This window comes from Vicugna pacos, chromosome 32 (genome assembly GCF_048564905.1).
Source record: "Vicugna pacos chromosome 32, VicPac4, whole genome shotgun sequence".
NCBI lineage: Eukaryota > Metazoa > Chordata > Mammalia > Artiodactyla > Camelidae > Vicugna > Vicugna pacos.
Window position 1 is genome coordinate 4656790 of NC_133018.1, and position 16020 is coordinate 4672809.

General features: G+C 57.6%; 2 protein-coding genes across 5 annotated transcripts; one reads left to right on the forward strand and one right to left on the reverse strand.

The window, feature by feature from the left end:
• The first annotated feature begins 557 nt into the window (after positions 1–557).
• Positions 558–9437, forward strand: PLA2G3 (phospholipase A2 group III). 4 transcript variants are annotated; one of them, XM_072952995.1, is made up of 8 exons: positions 558–1186; positions 2170–2302; positions 2547–2681; positions 2978–3261; positions 3870–3999; positions 4106–4222; positions 4823–4885; positions 8722–9437. In XM_072952995.1, the coding sequence occupies exons 1-8, from the start codon at positions 673–675 to the stop codon at positions 8837–8839; spliced, it is 1494 nt and encodes a 497-aa protein (XP_072809096.1). In that variant the 5' UTR covers positions 558–672; the 3' UTR covers positions 8840–9437. The 4 variants fall into 4 exon arrangements, with proteins under 4 accessions (XP_072809096.1, XP_006218127.2, XP_072809095.1 ...); XM_006218065.4 differs by lacking the exon at positions 8722–9437 and having other exon boundaries at positions 4823–6054; XM_072952994.1 differs by lacking the exon at positions 8722–9437 and having other exon boundaries at positions 2547–2666; positions 4823–6054.
• Positions 6086–15540, reverse strand: INPP5J (inositol polyphosphate-5-phosphatase J). Its single transcript, XM_015251008.3, has 13 exons — positions 15390–15540; positions 12595–13760; positions 12121–12237; positions 11912–12020; positions 11585–11701; positions 11091–11266; positions 10579–10690; positions 10330–10439; positions 10008–10191; positions 7518–7655; positions 7272–7349; positions 7036–7140; positions 6086–6851 (listed from the first exon to the last, which is right to left on the reverse strand). Exons 1-13 carry the CDS (start codon positions 15492–15494, stop codon positions 6384–6386), a joined length of 2985 nt encoding a protein of 994 aa, XP_015106494.2. The 5' UTR covers positions 15495–15540; the 3' UTR covers positions 6086–6383.
• Positions 15541–16020: the final 480 nt, after the last annotated feature.

A 16020-nucleotide genomic window follows, 5' to 3' on the forward strand; every position in this document is an offset into this window, starting at 1 on the left:
AGTGGGAAGCCCTGGGGCATTGCCCCCTGAACATGCTGAGTGCCTTTCTGAGAACCAAGATTGGGCAGGGGAAGCAACCTAGGTGGCCAGGGGATGGACGCCCCCTTTCCCAGAACCCTCAGAGCTCCTGGGGGGCAGGGTGGCCACAGAGCCCCAGCCCTGCCCTCATCTCTTTACCCAGATTTGGCTGAGACTCATGGCCCTCTGCCAGCTTCACAGAGGTGGTTGTGGTGGCCACCTCTGGGGTGGGGGGATGAGGGCCAATTCTGGGAGCCTCCTCGGACCCCCTGAACCCCCCTCTTCCCTCCTCAAAGAGATTCAGATCCCCCTCCTGGCCCTCGCCCCCAGGGCCCAGGGCTTTGGTTGCTGCGTCCCCATCCAGGCGGGGCTGGCGGCAGGTGACTGGAAGGCGTGGAGAAACGCAGGCTGAGTTGGGGCGTGGGCCCTGGCAAGTGCACTCCTTGGCCAATCAGCAGGCTGCCCAGCCGGTGGATTCAGTTACAAGCCCCAGATCACCCCATACTCCAGCCTCCTTCCTTCTCCTCCCAAACCTCCATTCATTGGCCCTGCTGCACTGGCTCGGCTGGGCGCCGTTTCCACTCAGCTGCTGAGCTGCTGCCCCGTGGGTAGGCTTCCCGGGGGCTTTGTCTGATTGGGCTAGGCCAGGGTGGAATGGGGGTTCTGGTGGTGCTGTTGGAGGTGCTGAACTTCCTGGGGGTGGCTCTGGGGAGCCTCCCTGCCCTCCACTGGGACAGCACCTCCTGCCACTTGGCCAACCCCATCTCTGGCAGCCCCTTGGGGTCCCTTAGCTTCCTGGGTAAGGATGCACAGGGCCTGGCCCTGTTCCATGCCCGCTGGGATGGGCACGGGAAGCTGCAGGTGTGCAGCCAGGAGGATGAGCCAGAGCTCACTGCAGCCTTCGGTGCCCTTTGTGCTGATGAGATCACCCGGGGCTCCTTCATCCACACCCCTGGACCTGAGCTGCAGAGAGCCCTGGCCAGCCTTCAGAGTCAGTGGGAGGCCTGCCGAGGGTCTGCCAAGAGTCCAGCAGGGGCCAGAGAGAAGCGAGCAGCAGGGCAGAGTGGCACATCTGGCATAGGGCACCAGCGGGTGAAGAGGGGCTGGACCATGCCTGGCACACTGTGGTGTGGAGTCGGGGACTCCGCCGGGAACTCATCGGAACTGGGTGAGCCATGGGGGTGTGGACTGGGGTGCTGGCTGGGGAGGACGTGCAGACTTTAGCCCTGGCACCCGCTCTCCCAGGCTGTGTGTCCTGAGGAAGTGACTTAACCACTCTGAACCTCAGTTTCCTTATATGAAAAGTGGGGATGACCATAAATCTCATCATAAGATGCCTAAATGAGATTTTAGATGGGAAATGTCCTACTCAAACCTGGGAGTCCTCATTAATCACCATTCCAGGGAGGGGCAGGCTGGGGTGGGTCCAGGATCAGCTGAGCCAAAAAGCCATTACTCGAGAGGAGGCGTTACGGGCACAGGGTGCCCAGTGAAGTGGACACAAAGACCCAAAGGCCTAGGTTCAAATTAGAGCTCCGCGCATCCAAACTGAACAAGCCACTTCCCCGCTCTGAACTGTACAATTAAAGCAACACCTCCTTCCCAGGGCTGTGGTGCACTTGGGTGTGGGAAGTGCCAGGCATTTAGGAGATGCTCAGTAAAGGGTGTTATTGTTCGGCGGTTGAAAAACACGGATGGCTTTTTTTGCATCCTTGGTGCAGCTGTCTGTGCGTATGCATGGAGCACTGGGTGGGGGGACTTGGCACCTGAGCTGGAGCAGGTTGGCATCCTGACAACGCCTCATCGTGCCAGTGAGGTTACTCCCTGCTGTCTGCCATTCCATTCCACACACATTCATAACTTTGGAGTTTTTTGGGGGGTGTGAGCCCGAGAACTCAGGAAGATCTTTCTGTGGGCAAGGGCTTCCGGGTGGGTGGTCTGGCACTTGGAGTCGCCCAGTAGAGGCTGAGCCAGGGTGTTCCTTTCAAGCTTTGAAACTGTGAGAATCCCACAGAGGGAGGCCTGAGGCCACCCACAGCATCTGTCAGGGCTGGGGCGAGAACCAGGTCTCTGCTCCCGACACCAGGTGAGCATAGCTGATGTGTGGTGCCCAGGACCCTCCTGAGCTGGTGCCCACTCCACTCCCTGCAGGGGTCTTCCAGGGCCCAGATCTCTGTTGCCGGGAACACGACCACTGCCCACAGAACGTCTCGCCCTTCCAGTACAACTATGGCATCCGAAACTACCAATTCCACACAGTCTCCCACTGTGACTGTGATGCCAGGTCGGTGGTGGGCAGGGAGGGCTGGGGCCCAAGATGGGGTTACCCAGTTCCTGGGTGCAGAGATTGGGATTCCAGAGAATGCTAAAGGACCAGCCAGCCAGACCCTACTGTGCTGTGGGAAAGCTGAGGCCTGAGAGGGGACTCTTGGACCCCAAGTCACCTGGCTGGTGGTGACCAGGTGGCTTGGGAGAGGAGCCAGCTAGCCCTCTGTGGTCCAGGGACCTGAGTGCCTGTTCTGGGGCAGATTCCAGCAGTGCCTGCAGAACCAGCAGGACTCCATCTCCGACATCGTGGGCATGGCCTTCTTCAACGTGCTGGCGATCCCTTGCTTCGTGCTGGAGGAGCAGGAGGCCTGTGTGGCGTGGTACTGGTGGGGTGGGTACGTGGCTGTGCCTTTTGAACCCCTTCCCAGCCAGAGAGGGACGTGGGGCTCCAAGAGGTGGGGAGGGAGGGAGGCCTGAACATATGTCTGTCCTCCGGGGAATGTGCATCATCCTCCCTGTCCTCTCCTCAGGGCAGGGGGATGCAGATCCTCCCTGGGTGCCCTGCATGACCTAGTAGGATGTGGGATGAGAGATGGGACTGGCAGAGCCCCAGTCTCCATAGAGATGAGCCCCGGGATTTCTGGGAGGGAGGATTCTGGGTTGCCAATTGCCACCATGTGCCACCTCCCAGGTGTAGAACGTATGGCTCTGTAACTCTCGCTCGCCTCCAGCCCAGTACCATCTACAATGCCTCCTGGAGCTCCTCTACCACCCCCTTGACCCCCAGCACCCAGAACCCAGCCCCCAGCAAGCCTCGGCGGATGCAGCGGGAAGAGTCCAAGCACCCCAGAAAAGCCAACACCACAGCCCTTCAGGCCCCTGTGACCTCGCCTGGGCCTGATATGGCACCTATGGCCCAGCTGAAGGTCACACATACAGGCCTCCAGGAACCATGGCAGGGCTTAAAACCTCAGGGTGAGCTCAGAACCTAACCTTGGGGGTTCCTGATGTGAGGAGTTGCCCCTGCCTTTGTGGAGGGCCAGAGGACTCTGTGTTGTTTCCTTTCCTGCTCTGAACTCCTTCCAGGGTCTCCCAACCTCTCCCACCAAATCACGATGCAGCCAGAGGGATTTTCTTAAGCTCCAAACTTGGCCATGGCTCTCCTCGCTGAGCCCCCATTGTAATGTCCCAACACCCAGAGGTCCTTGGGTGCTGGTCCTACAGACCCTACTTCCCAGTCAAATCTCCAGTTTCACCAACTTCATTTGATTCCTCTAAAGCAGCTTTCTCTCTCCCACCTCTGGGCCTTTGCACATGCTGTTCCTGCCGCTGGGAGCACTCTCCCTGACTCTTCCTCTCTCATAGCCTCTGCCTTCTTTTCTGACCACTCTTTGGGCTTCCCCCGTGGTGATGCTGCTGTGTGTGTGTGTATGTGTCCCACACATGAGGCACTCTGAGGGCACAAAGGGCATGAGACGGAGGGACACCATGTGTGAGACTGAACGTGTGTGCTGAATGGCAGGGGGCATCGGTGGGGCCTCACTGGGTGATGGGGCTCCCCTCACCACCACACCTGTCCCCAGGTGCCCACCAGGCCTGCCGTGGCTTCCGCCGTTTGGACCAGTGTGAGCACCAGATCGGGCCCCAGAAGACCAAATTCCAGCTCTTCAATAGTGCCCATGAACCCCTCTTCCACTGCAACTGCACACGCCGGTGAGGACGGCTTGGACCCGGGGGTGGGCTGCCTTCTGCCAGGCACTGGGAAGGGACACCTGGCTGGCAAGGCCCTGCCCCAGCCTGAGTCTGCTTCTGTCCTCAGCCTGGCACACTTCCTGAGGCTCCACAGCCCACCCGCAGGTGCCAGTGTGCTTTGGGAGCTGCTGGGCATGACTTGTTTCAAGCTGGTCCTGCCACCCGACTGTGCTGAGGGCAAAGGGTAAGTGACAGCAGAGCCAGGAGGGATGGGGGATTCCTCTGAGGAGGGGTGCCTAGACTCCCTTCGTGAACCTCAGGCCGAGGGGGTGGGGGAGGGGATCAGGGGACCTCTGAGCTCCACTGTCAGCCCTGGGTTCAGCTCTGCAGTTGGCGCACGTAGGTGGCATCTTGACTGTCACTTACATCCTGTGTGACCTTGCAAGTTGAATCACCTCTCCACATCTCTGCATCCTTACCCGTAAAATGGGGGTAGAAGCCAAGGAAATAGCAGATGTGATGTGCACAGGCCAAGGCCTGCAGGACACAGAGTAAAACACTTGCATTAACTCTTGCTCCTAATCCACAATCTCATTTCCATTCTGATTCTCAAAGCCACTCCCTTGTTACTTCTCCTGTTTCACAGGTTGGGAAACCAAGGCCCAGACTGGTCTGGGTTTCTGCAGAACCTGGGCCTCTGGATGCCAGCTCAGGTTTATTCTGCCTTCTTGGAGGGATAACCCACCCTGCCCTGCTCCTCTCTGGGTCCTTGTCACCCTGTATGCAGAGTAGCGTGGGATTCTCGGCAGTCATGACCTCCTGCCCCACTTTTCTTTCCCCACAGCTGTTCCAGGTACCTTAGGGCCATCAAGGTGTCAACTCGGCACTTGCAGCGACTTCAGCAGAGGTGGGTTCAGCTCCAGGGTACAGGCACAGACAACGGGCAGGCATGGCCTTCAGAGCACCCAAGGGCCCCCGTGTCATTGCACGACCGGTGCCTGCAGCTGACCCAGGCAGCCAGAGGATCTGAGGGGCAGCTCAAATCCCAGAACCAGTGACCTCAGTTCCAGCTCTCCTGGGTCCCAGACTGGACCTCACCTCTGGCTTTGCCAGGCCCTGGAGGTCTCGACCTCTCATGTGTTAGACTGAAGCATGGCATGGGCTCTTGTGAACAGTCAGGAAGCTGTATGGAGAGGGTAGGGGACCAAGGCCCAAATGCTGGACCACGTTTCCTGCTCTGCTGGGTGATCTTGGGCTGGTGATGCAACCTCTCTGTGCTTGGATATGGTATTCAGGAGGCTCATTCTGCTGCCCTGGGCTGGGGCCTTCCCAGGGAACTTCACATCCAGATGGGAATGGGGAGGGGATAACTTATTGCAGCAGCCACAGCAGGTACCAGGAGGAGGTACACATATGTCCACGTTGTGAAATTAATTCATATCTCAAGGACTTGCCCAGGGGGGGCTCAGTGCCTGCCTTCTGAGGCTGGGGGCAGCAGTGGGGAATAAGGGCTGTCACAGAAGTACCTGTGTCTGAATCCAGAAAGGGGTGCAGGGCTAGAGAGGGGCTTCCCAACTCCCCTCCTCCCCAGGGGACCCTTTCTCTTAACAGCTGCTATGTCCTTTCTGGCCCAGCCCTGGCCCATTCTTTCTGCCCGAAACCTAACTTCAGATCTCCCCTGTGCCTTTGAGCAAGAGACCTCCTTCTCCTGCTCTGAGCCTTAGTTTCCTCCTCTGAAAAAGGGGAGTGTAAACAGGACCTACCTCATAGGGTTGTTGAGGATTAAATGAACCAGTACCTGGACAGCACTTAGCACCTCGTTAATGGCCCCTCCCTCCAACACACAGGCTAACTGGGCTTAGGCATTTGATTTACAAAGGCTACCAAAATCTCTTGGAGGCCTGTTTACTCACCTGTGGAATGGGGCTAAGAACTGTACTGAAAACACCACAATTCCGGGTTGTGGTGCAGATTAAAGGAGATGGCATATGGAACGTGTACAGCTGGTGCCTGGTAACTGTTGGATCTGCCATCCTCTTGCCTCTTGAGCCCCTTCCTCTGACCGCCCCCACCCCAGACTGCTAACAAGTGAGGAAGGAGTCGGGAGTGAGCCTGGAGAATTTAATTCCTAATTGATGACCTCCAGCTTTGCTCCCCCTATCCCAGATGGGAGCCTGGATAGGGCTTTGCTGATTGTCACAGTTGAGGTGCTGGGACCAAGTCTGGGGGACCCCAGTTGGCCACCTCTGGCCAGAACAGAGTGGCAGGTGCACATAAAGATGGAGCAGCAGCAGGGGGGAGACAGGTGGGTTTGCAGAAGTTGGGGCAGAGTGGGGGCCACCTGGGCCCTCCTGCCCCCACCACCCTCAGGGCTCCAGGCCCCCTTCCTCTAGTCCCTGCCGACCTTAGGGGCTGGGAGATAGGCTGTCAGGGGTGGGGGCCTTCCGATTGGGTCCCCAGGAGCCACCACCTCCGGGGTCTACGGTCTCTAAGCGCAAGGCAGGCAGCAAGCCCAGGTTTCGAGGTACAGATGGCGGGAAGGCCCAGGGGCCAGGCAGCCCAGGGGGCCCCTCCTCACTGCTGCCCCGGCTACCACCATCACTGCCCCTGTCTGGAGCCACCCTGGGCAGGCGGTGGCTCTGGGGCGAGGGGCTTCGGCTGGTGCCTCTGCGCTCGCGGGATGAGGGCCGCAGGGCGAGTCCAGGGAAGCGAGCCAGGCCAGGGCTGCGGCTACGGTGCCGCTTGGACTTGCCAGGGCTAGGGCTGCGGGACTTGGGGGCAAGTAGCTCCAGGGTGCTGTCATCCTCATCCTCCGAACTGGCACCTGAGCTGTCTGTGCTGCTGCTGGCCGGCTCCGAAGTAGGCAGCGAGATCTAGGGGGACCACCCCAGGCTGGTCACTGGGGTGCCTCTCTCCCCAACCAGCCATAAGGCCTCTGGGAACCACTCCCTCCTTCCCCCTTGGCAGACCCAGGAAGGTCAGAGCGCAGAACGTAGAGGCTGTGGCATTTGAATAGAGTCTTTTGGCACCCCCAACCCTGCAGCCTGGCCTTCTCACCTGGAAGGGCTCAGTGACGCCAATGAGGATGCTGTGGGTGTGGCTATAATAGCCCAGGATGAAGTCACCGTGGCCCTTGGGCAGCGACTCTTCACTGAATGTCACCTAGTGGGTCCAGGGGGTTAGGCCCAGGTTGGGGTGAAGAAGGCAGCCTCAGGACCCCTCAAGCTGGGACCTGAGCCCACAAGGGCAATGGGGACTTCCTCCCACTCTCCCCACTCCACCCCCTTAAGTACCTGGTAGGTGTTCCCATCCACGTCCTCATGTTTGGTCCACACATAAGCCACGTAGTCCTTGCAGTGGCGGAAACCCACCTGGGGCGAGAGGAATCAAGGTCATGACCCCTAACACCTGACCCCAGCAGCCTCCCAGTGTGGCATCAAACCCTGGAGAAACCAGTGATCCCACGTGGGGGTCTGGTCGTCCATTCAGGCCCTTCCTTTCCAAGTCGCTGACAGCCCCACCCCACGTGCCCTTCTTACCCGGTACAAGCCGATCCAGTCCCAGGAGCTGCGAGCGAAAACCGTTTCTATGCGGTACCTCGCCACAGCCTGCTCCGGCCGCACCCACTCGTCTGCCACCTCCAGCCGCACCAGCGGCATGTCATCCCTGAAGGCAAACTGCCCAGGGGCAGGGGACAATATCAGGGGAGACCCTCTAGTATTCCATGCACCTAGAGCTCTTGGGCCTGGGTCAGCACAAATCAGCTGAGATGAAGGGTCTTTGAAGCCACTGCACAGACCAGGAAACAGGAAGAACAGGTCTAGGATAAATGTCAGGCTTCCTGCCTCCCAGCTCAGGGCTCTTTCCGCCCTTAGCCTCCTTAGGGAGTGAGTGAGAACCCAGCTTTGAAGCTCAGTAGACCATGGGTTTAGCCCTGGCTCTGCCATTGACAGGCAGTGTGACCCTGTGTGAGTTTCTTGACCTCTCTGAACACCAGGGCTCCTGTCTGTAAACTCTGATGATCTTACTTAACTCTTGGGGTTGTTCTACAGATTCAGTGAGACACCATATAAAGCATCCCATAAATGTCCCAGTATACAGTAGGTACTTAATGAATGATTTGCCTATATGCCAGCGAAGGAGACAGGTAAAGTCCCATGAAGCACTAGATATTCTGGGCTAAACTGAATACCCCTGAGCAGGCAAGAAGAGACCTGGATAGATGGCTGGAGAGCTTCCAGGCTCTGCTACTAACTTCTTTCATGACCTCAGATAAGCCCCTAGCCACCCTAAGTAAGACTCAGTTTCCCCACCTATACTGAGAGACCACTATTAACCTTGTTTGTTCTCAGTCCATGAAGACAAATTATAACCATAAATATCCTCCTACAGGGTCACCCCAGGCTGATCAGGGGTCACCATGTGGGTGGGGTTGCTAGAGTGGCAGGTGGCCACTTCTGTCCCTGAGGGGAGGACTCAGATAGTGCCAGCCTCAGGCTTTTATCTGTTTCCCTGTTTATCTGGTTTCAAGTTTCCCACCCTCCTTGGCTTCTAAGCCAAGCTACTTCAGAAGGAACTAGCAAATGCTCTCCCTGGCCCTGGGTTTGTGACTGCAGGTCTGGTCAGAGTGGGCTCTTGGAAATATCCTCATGGCCTCATGGACTCAAAACCCCTGCTAAACACTGTTCTGTGTTGCTCTGGGTAACAGATTTAAGTTCTCTGAGCCTCCGTTTCCCTTATCAGGAAACTGGGAGAATTTGGACATCTCAGGGTCTACCAAGGCATTCAGAGGGATGGCATATGCGAAGCACCCCATACCGGACCTGACTGTACTCAACAAGTAACATTTTACAAGGGATAGAGTCCTAGACAAGGAGGGAAGGACAGGTGCCCAAAAGGAGTGATTCTAAAGGTGAGGTTCCTAGCTGGGGGTTAAACCTCACACCTAAGGCTTTTACCAAAGGTCACAGGAGGCTAGACATGGGCAGATTTCCATTCCCAGCTGAGGATGTTGGCCACTGTCCCGCTGACTGACCATATGACAAAGTTAGCAGGGAAAACATTCTCTGACTAGCTGGGCTCCCTCTTATCAGATCAAGAAAACTGGAGAGCCCAGAGTTGGGTTTCAGGGCTGGAAAATGGGATCTACCCCAGTCTGCTGCTAAACCGGCATATGACTTGGGGAAAATGCCTACCCCACTAGGGGCCTCCATGTCCCCAGAAAAAAAAACAGGATTATTTGGACTATCTGGTCTCTCAGGTCCAGTTCTGACATTCTTGGATATCCCCTTTTTATTTTGGCAACTAGGGACCTCAATCCTAAACACAATGCTAAATTTTATTGTAACTATTTAGAGCTTAGTTTTGTGGGGTTTTTTATATCTCTACTTCACCTCCCTACCACATATGGTAAGATGATAAATAAATAATAAATGAATATGAATGAATGCTACATAGTGTTTGAGGAACTATTTTGAGTTTGTTGGTCTTACTATATATGTGAATTTTTAAAATGTCTTGGTGAATTTTAGCATTTTTTGATGTGCATATGTGCATATATATTGACTGTTCTAAAGCTATACTAATGGCTTTTTTGTTCTGGACAACTTTAACTGATAAAGGTTAAAACAGATACTAAAAAATGATAATAATGATTAAATCTCATATTTACATACATTTTTGTTGGTATGTAAAACACTCACAATATATATGTGAATTTTAACACAAGTTGCCCTAAGACTCTCAAAATGAGGGAGTTCAAGATGAATGGAAAAGGCATGGCCTCTGAAAAGGACTAGCCTGGGTTCAAATCCTAACTCTTCCCTTTACTAGCTGTGTGACCCTGGTAGAGTGATGCTGTGTCTCTGAGCCTCAGTTTCCTCATCTGAAAATGGAGATTATAACACCACTCCCAGTCTGCTATGACAAGTGGGTGCTGCTGAGGGCGGGTACAAGGGGTTACCGGTGGGCAGGGGGATGCTGAGCCAGGCTGGGGGATGTCACGAGGGGAGGATGAGGCCAGGACTCACGTGTAGGACGAACTGGGCAGTCACCGGCTTGTGGTCGCTGACTGTGTATTCCATATGGCTGCGGTAGCTGTGCTGGGTCACCTGGAGCCGGTGGCTCTCCCGTCCTGAGGGACTGGGACCTCCACCTGGAGCCTTGACCTTCCACAGGATACGGTCTGTCCAGGCAGGCTTCCGTTTCTTGGCACTATGGTGGGCAGGGGTAGCCTGAGTATCAGTGGCTGGGGATCAAGGCATAGCTCCCGAACTTGCCTCTTGCCCCTCTTTCCTGTCTCCTTCATCCCGAAGCCCATGCTCTCACCTCTCATCCCAGTGCTGAGCTCACCTGGTATCATATTTGTTAGTACCCACGTCAAACTTGAAGGTGGGTGCAAAGTTGAGGGGCCCCTCCTGGAAGCCTTTCAGGATGGGCCAAGTGTTCTTAGCCATGTTGAGCTGTGAGAGTCCAGAAGCGAAGAATTGGACAAGAGCTTGGACAGGGTGGGTGAGGGCAAGGACTACAGTCTAGGGTGTGGGTAGTCTGGGGCATGCTCAGTGTGCTGGGCGGCTTGGGGTGCAGGCTGGGATTCCCCACCTGGTCTTTCTCCCAGAGCTGGTGGAGCTGCTCGCTGTCGATGGCAAACTTGACAAAGTGCAGATCATAGCTCTCAATGCGGAAGTTCAGGTCCCCAAACCAGAAGACAAGGCTATTCAGGGGTGGGGGTCAGCAGGGTCCGTGGGGTGAAGAGACCAACCCGGATCCTTCTCTGCCCCCATCCAACCCTACGGCACTGGCTGCTTCTAGCGATCACGCAGTGGGTGGGTGGGTGGGTGGGTTGCGGCAGAGCCTCCAGCGCACCACAGAGCAGCAGCGAGGAAAGTTAAGTTCCGACCCCCAGCAAGGCCCAGCCCCTCAGCAAAGTTCAGGCTGCAGGCTCAGCCTCCCCATCAAACTTACCAGCACTCCAGAACTTAGATGCAGTTTGAGTGGTCTCCACCCCCATAAGCCCCGTCTCTCCCCACAAGGTTTATCAGCTTTGACTCTGAGGCCCATCCCTCCTTCACCAGCCCCTCCCAACTCCATTTGGTCCCGCCCCGGGCCCATACTCGTGATCCAGGATGCCTTGAGCTCCAGGCCCCTGGAACTGCTGAAGGCTGAGGATGGTCTGGAAGTTGTCCTTGCGCTGCTCGGCTTTATCCATGTGGGCCGGCAGGTGGCAGTTCAGGAAGCACAGCATGTGCCCAAAGGCCGCCAGGCGCACACTCACTCCACCCTTGTTGCCCTTGGAAGACAGGGTTGGGCGGATCATGGGCGGGGCCTAGGTAAGGAGGTGTGGCATGGGCGGTGCTTTGGTGGGCGCGGCCAGTGGGTGAGGCTCAGAGCTGGTGGAGGCTAGGAGAGGGGTGGGTTCTAGGAAAGGAGTGGAACACTAGGATGCAATGGGGACAAAAAAGGGCGGGGTCTAGAAAATGGGGCGATATGGGGTGGGGAGGGGTAAGGGTTGGAGCTTGGGGACGGGACATTGATAACGCTGCGGGCCGGGGGACTAACCTACATACTCCTTAGGGCCCTCTCCCCTCTGGGCCGCTCCCATGCTCACCCAATAGCCACCCAGGCCAGTGCGTGTGCAATCGGTCTGCACGTTCCTCAGGAAGGGCAGGTGGTAGTACTTGGCGAACAGCAGCAGGATGACACCCTGCATGCGCACAGTACTCACCTGCAGCGGAGGCGCGAGGAGGCTGAAGGACAGGACACGACTTCCCCGTCCCGCCCTCGCCTTTTCCCGCCCCGCAAGGTCTGCTCCTCCATCCTCCCATTTCATGGACCCGTCAACAGAGGCCCAGTGGGCCCCACAGTGAATCAAGGCAGACCTGGGGCTGGGCATCCAGGAGGTATCTGCCTGCCTTGGGGGTGAGGGGGGCGTTACCAGCACGAAGTTGAAGGGTCCCAGTGCGTCCATGAAGAGCTCGCTCCACTGGTCCATGAAGAGCGCGTCCTTGAGCCGCTTGTTGATCATGGAGTTCACTTCCTGCAACCTGAGGGGGACGGTGAGGCAGCCTTCGGATTGGCGGGTGCCCTAAAAACCCCTCCCACCGGAAGGGCTCAGGAGGGGGTCTACTGGCCCTGCCCCCTCACCCTATGGCGATCATGTCTGCCCTGTCACTGCCATCACCGCTGCTGCCCAGGTGGAGGAGGGACGTGACATCGTCCGGGGGCATGGCCGTGCCCACATTCCACGTGACCACAGTGATCCTGGCGGTAGGAGTACAGGAGGGGTCACTACTGAGCCCCACTCCTTATCCTCCCCCCCACAGGGGCTCTTTCTAGGGAAAGAGCTGAGGCAAGTATGGTGTGAGCCCTCAGAAGGACCCCCAGTGGGCCCGGGATCTCTCCTACCAGACTTTCCCAGGGGGATCAAGTGAGGCAGGGTGGGGGGGCAAGTCCCTTAGAAGAGGATGCTGTCTTCTGAGGGTCCCAGAGTGGGCCTAGCACCCGCAAGTCCTCTTCCTCAGGGAGGTCAACTGGGGCAGAGTAGGGCAAGACACCCTAGAAGGATGGCTAGTCTCAGAGCTCAAGTCCCAGCAGCCTCTTAGGAGAGGGCCCCCTCACCAGAAGCCAGGGTCGCTCTTGCAGGTGGGCTGAGCTGACCAAGAGGAGGGTGACGAGGTCGATGTAGGAGAGGAGGTAGTGACTGGGGCTGGGGTCTCTTGGGGCTGAAGGCTGGGGCTCAGGTGCCCACCAGGCCCTGCAGTGCCAGGCCTGGGGAGGGCCATCTCAGGGGCTGGGGGGACACAAGGGGAGAGGTTGGGGGAGCGGCTGGGGGAGCGGCTGGGAGACCGGGGTGGCTTGGGCAGAGGTGGGGGCACAGTCTGGGCTAAGGAGGCCCCTGGCCTGAAGGTGGGGGACAGAAGTCCTGGGGAGCGAGTGCCAGGCTCTGAGGAACCCTGGCCCACATCCAGGGGCAGAGTCTGGGGTGGCCGAGGCAGGACTGGATCCTCAGGGCTGCTGCGGGAGGCCTCAGGCCTGGCTCTGAAGGAGGGGGAGATCCGAGGGTCTGGAGGGGTTTGGATCAAGGATGGGGAGCTCATAGGACCGGATGCCTGAGCCTGGGGCTGGAGATGCCCTTCAGAAGAGGGGAGAGGTCTAGAGGTCGGAGTATCCCTCTGTTTAGCTGGCGTCCATCCCACAGAGGCCGGGGCTGATGTCACGGATGCTGGAGCCAGGGCCTGTTCCTGAGAGGGCAACAGAACTGGACTGGGCACTGGAGCAGAGCTGGATAGGGGCTGTGGGGGCTGCTTGGGGGGCTGTGGGGGCTGCTTCTCAGACGTCAGGGCTAGGCTTAGGCCTGAAGCAGCCAATGCTGGCTTGAGTCCCACGGAGGCAGGTGGCACCTGCTTCTGGTCCCTGGACATTGTTGCCAGCCTGGGCCCCTGGGTAAGTGGAGGAGGCCTGGGCCTGGCCGAAGCGGACATCACCAGCTGGCCCAGGGATGTTGGAGCCAGGACGGAGCCTGACGTTGCTGGAGGAGGCTTCGGCCCAGATGAGGCAGACATTACCAACTGGCCCACAGATGTTGGAGCCAGGCTGGCATTACGGTGGGCAGGAGAAGTTTTCTGCCTTCCAGGGGTAGACACTGGAGCCAAGATGGGTCGAGGGGAGACCAGAGCCAGCCTTGGCCCCTCTGAGGAAGATGGCATAGCTGCTCGTGGCCCCACAGGTGTCAGAGCCAACCTTGGTTCCAAGGGTACTGGGGCTGCATTCTCCTTCGCTGGGAGCTGAAAATGTGAGTCCATCTTGTATAGGATACATCAAAGACTCAGGGTCAGCCCTATCCTGGCCTCCAGTTCCATACAGACCCCAGCAGACTCCCTCTAGCTAAGAAAGGCACATCTTCCCAAGGAAGTTCTTCCTAATTTCTCAGCTCAATCCATTCTGCTGTGAATCAGCTTCTCTTTTGGAGGAACAGGAACCAGAACCCTATCCCCGCCCTCATGTCTGACACCTCTTTCATAGGTAGGGAAACTAAGACCCCTGACTCAAATGAGGCAGAGCGTGAGCCTGGACCTGAGCCTGGCTATCACCCACTCCTTGACCACACAGCCAGCTTTTCTGGGCAACTCCCCTGCAGTCCCTGCTGCTGCCCTGGCCAAGGGTTACTGATCTGACACCCTAGATCTGCCACTCTGGACACCCTGGGTCCAGCCTATTAAACACCACTTCCTTCCTCCACAGTCCCCAGGAACCCTCAGGTTCTCCCGGCTAAATATCCCAAACTCTTTGGTTACAGCCCTCTCTGTCCTCTTCACCATTCCCAGAGCTCCAGGCAAGAGTAAGACCCCAGAGCTGGGAATGGCCACACTGATTCCAAGCCCAGCTCCGTGTGACCTTAGGCAAGCACCTCCTTGCCCAGGGCCTCAGTTTCCCTGTCCATAAAATGCAGGAACCTAGTAAAGTGTCCCTGGCCACACCTGATCCTGGGAAGCCTCGGTCTCACATTCTCTGTGTTTATGAGCCCAACATTTGCTAGGATTCCGTATGAGTTCCATGGGATAGTCCATCCTCCAGAGTGTGACTCTAACATTCAGAGCAGGTCCAGGATTCTATTGATCCTGGCGTTGCACCTCTCTGTGCACAGGTTGTACCCTCTTACCCTGGTCACCCCATCAGTGAGGACAAGCAAGCAGGTATCATCTTTTTGTCCGGCAGGTGGAGTGGAGGGCGTGGAGCCCTGCAGGGACCCCCCTCTCCCTTTCCCTTCTGTCCCCTGTTTCTGATGCCCCTGTCTCCAGAAATGAGGATACAGCGTCCTTTGGCAGGGAGGGCAGAAGAAGGTTTACACTCACCCTGGGGTGGCCCCATCCTTGCCTCCAGAGATGCAGTTCTGCCTGCATCCCATGTCCTTCTTGGTTCAGAGACTCTGAAACTGTGCCTCCACCTCTGTCCCCAAACTCAGCTCTTTGAAGCTTGCATTTTGGGCATCCTCCTTGGCTCCTAGTGTCCCACTCTGCACCCCCCCCACCAACACCACACCGCCTCCAGCACTAACAACTTAGACATCCCAGATGTCACAGTTTTAGTCTTCAGAAACAATCCTCCTCATTTTGCTTTGGCTCAGAGAGGACAAGCAACTTGCCCAAGGTCACACAGCAAAGCTGGAGCACAGCTGGGTCCCCTGACACTCAGTCCAGGGTTCTCCGGGGGGTCCTGGGGATGGCTAACTCCATCTCTCTCTGGGTGTCCCATCACTACCCCCTTAGCCCCTAGGGCGCCATGTTTGCCCAGTCTCTGCTGGTGGGCAAAGGATAGTGCCAGCCCCTCAGCTGAGGGCACCAGGGTGCCTGCAGTGTTGAGGGGGTATGGGACCAAGGATCAGGAATAGGGGTGCTAGGCTTTAAGGGTCTTACCTTGGAGGGTGTACCAGTTTGGGAAAACCCATGGGGCATGGGCAGAAGGCCCAGGCCAGCCCGGGTCCCTGGCCTCCTGCTGCCATTGCCGCCCTGGCCCTCCATGTCTGCAGCCCCAGCAGCCCGGGCTCCCTCGGGCTCTGGCTCCAGCTCCTCCGCTCCCGGGAACCAGTGATGTCATCAGCCGTTTCAACCTGCTGAGAATTTAAAGGCACAGGCACCCACTTCCCAACCCAGAGGTGGCCAGGGCAAGGTGGCCTACCCTCTGGGGACTGGCTGCTGAGGCTGGAATGGCTATAGCAGGGGGAGGGAGGGGCAGGGAGGTGGGTCTATTGGCCTGGCACAGGTCCCAGCTGGCAGATAGAGGAGGCTGTCTGTCTGCCCCCACCCTCCTGCCCGTGGGCCTGGCCAGCCCTTGCTCAGGGAGGGGCACTGACACACCTGAGGGTAAGGTAGCTTGGAGGTCAGCCTCCTCTCCAGGGCCTCAGAGACACCTGAGTCCCTGCCCTGATCCTGTTACCTTCCTGACTCCCTGCCAATGCAGGCCTTGCCTTGGCCCCCACCCTTGCCCCATTTTCAGGCCTTGGTGCCCGCTCCCCCGCCTGGCTCTGTCCTTCCCATCCCAGGGCCA

Coding starts and splice junctions, on each gene's coding strand:
- PLA2G3 (XM_006218065.4), top strand. CDS start 673: ATGGGGGTTCTGGTGGTGCTGTTGGAGGTGCTGAACTTCCTGGGGGTG. Junction 2,303..2,546: donor CACTGTGACTGTGATGCCAG/GTCGGTGGTGGG, acceptor GTTCTGGGGCAG/ATTCCAGCAGTGCCTGCAGA. Junction 4,000..4,105: donor CACTGCAACTGCACACGCCG/GTGAGGACGGCT, acceptor TTCTGTCCTCAG/CCTGGCACACTTCCTGAGGC.
- INPP5J (XM_015251008.3), bottom strand. CDS start 15,494: ATGGAGGGCCAGGGCGGCAATGGCAGCAGGAGGCCAGGGACCCGGGCT. Junction 10,440..10,578: donor AGCTCTGGGAGAAAGACCAG/GTGGGGAATCCC, acceptor GGACTCTCACAG/CTCAACATGGCTAAGAACAC. Junction 7,141..7,271: donor TGGATGGGAACACCTACCAG/GTACTTAAGGGG, acceptor TGGACCCACTAG/GTGACATTCAGTGAAGAGTC.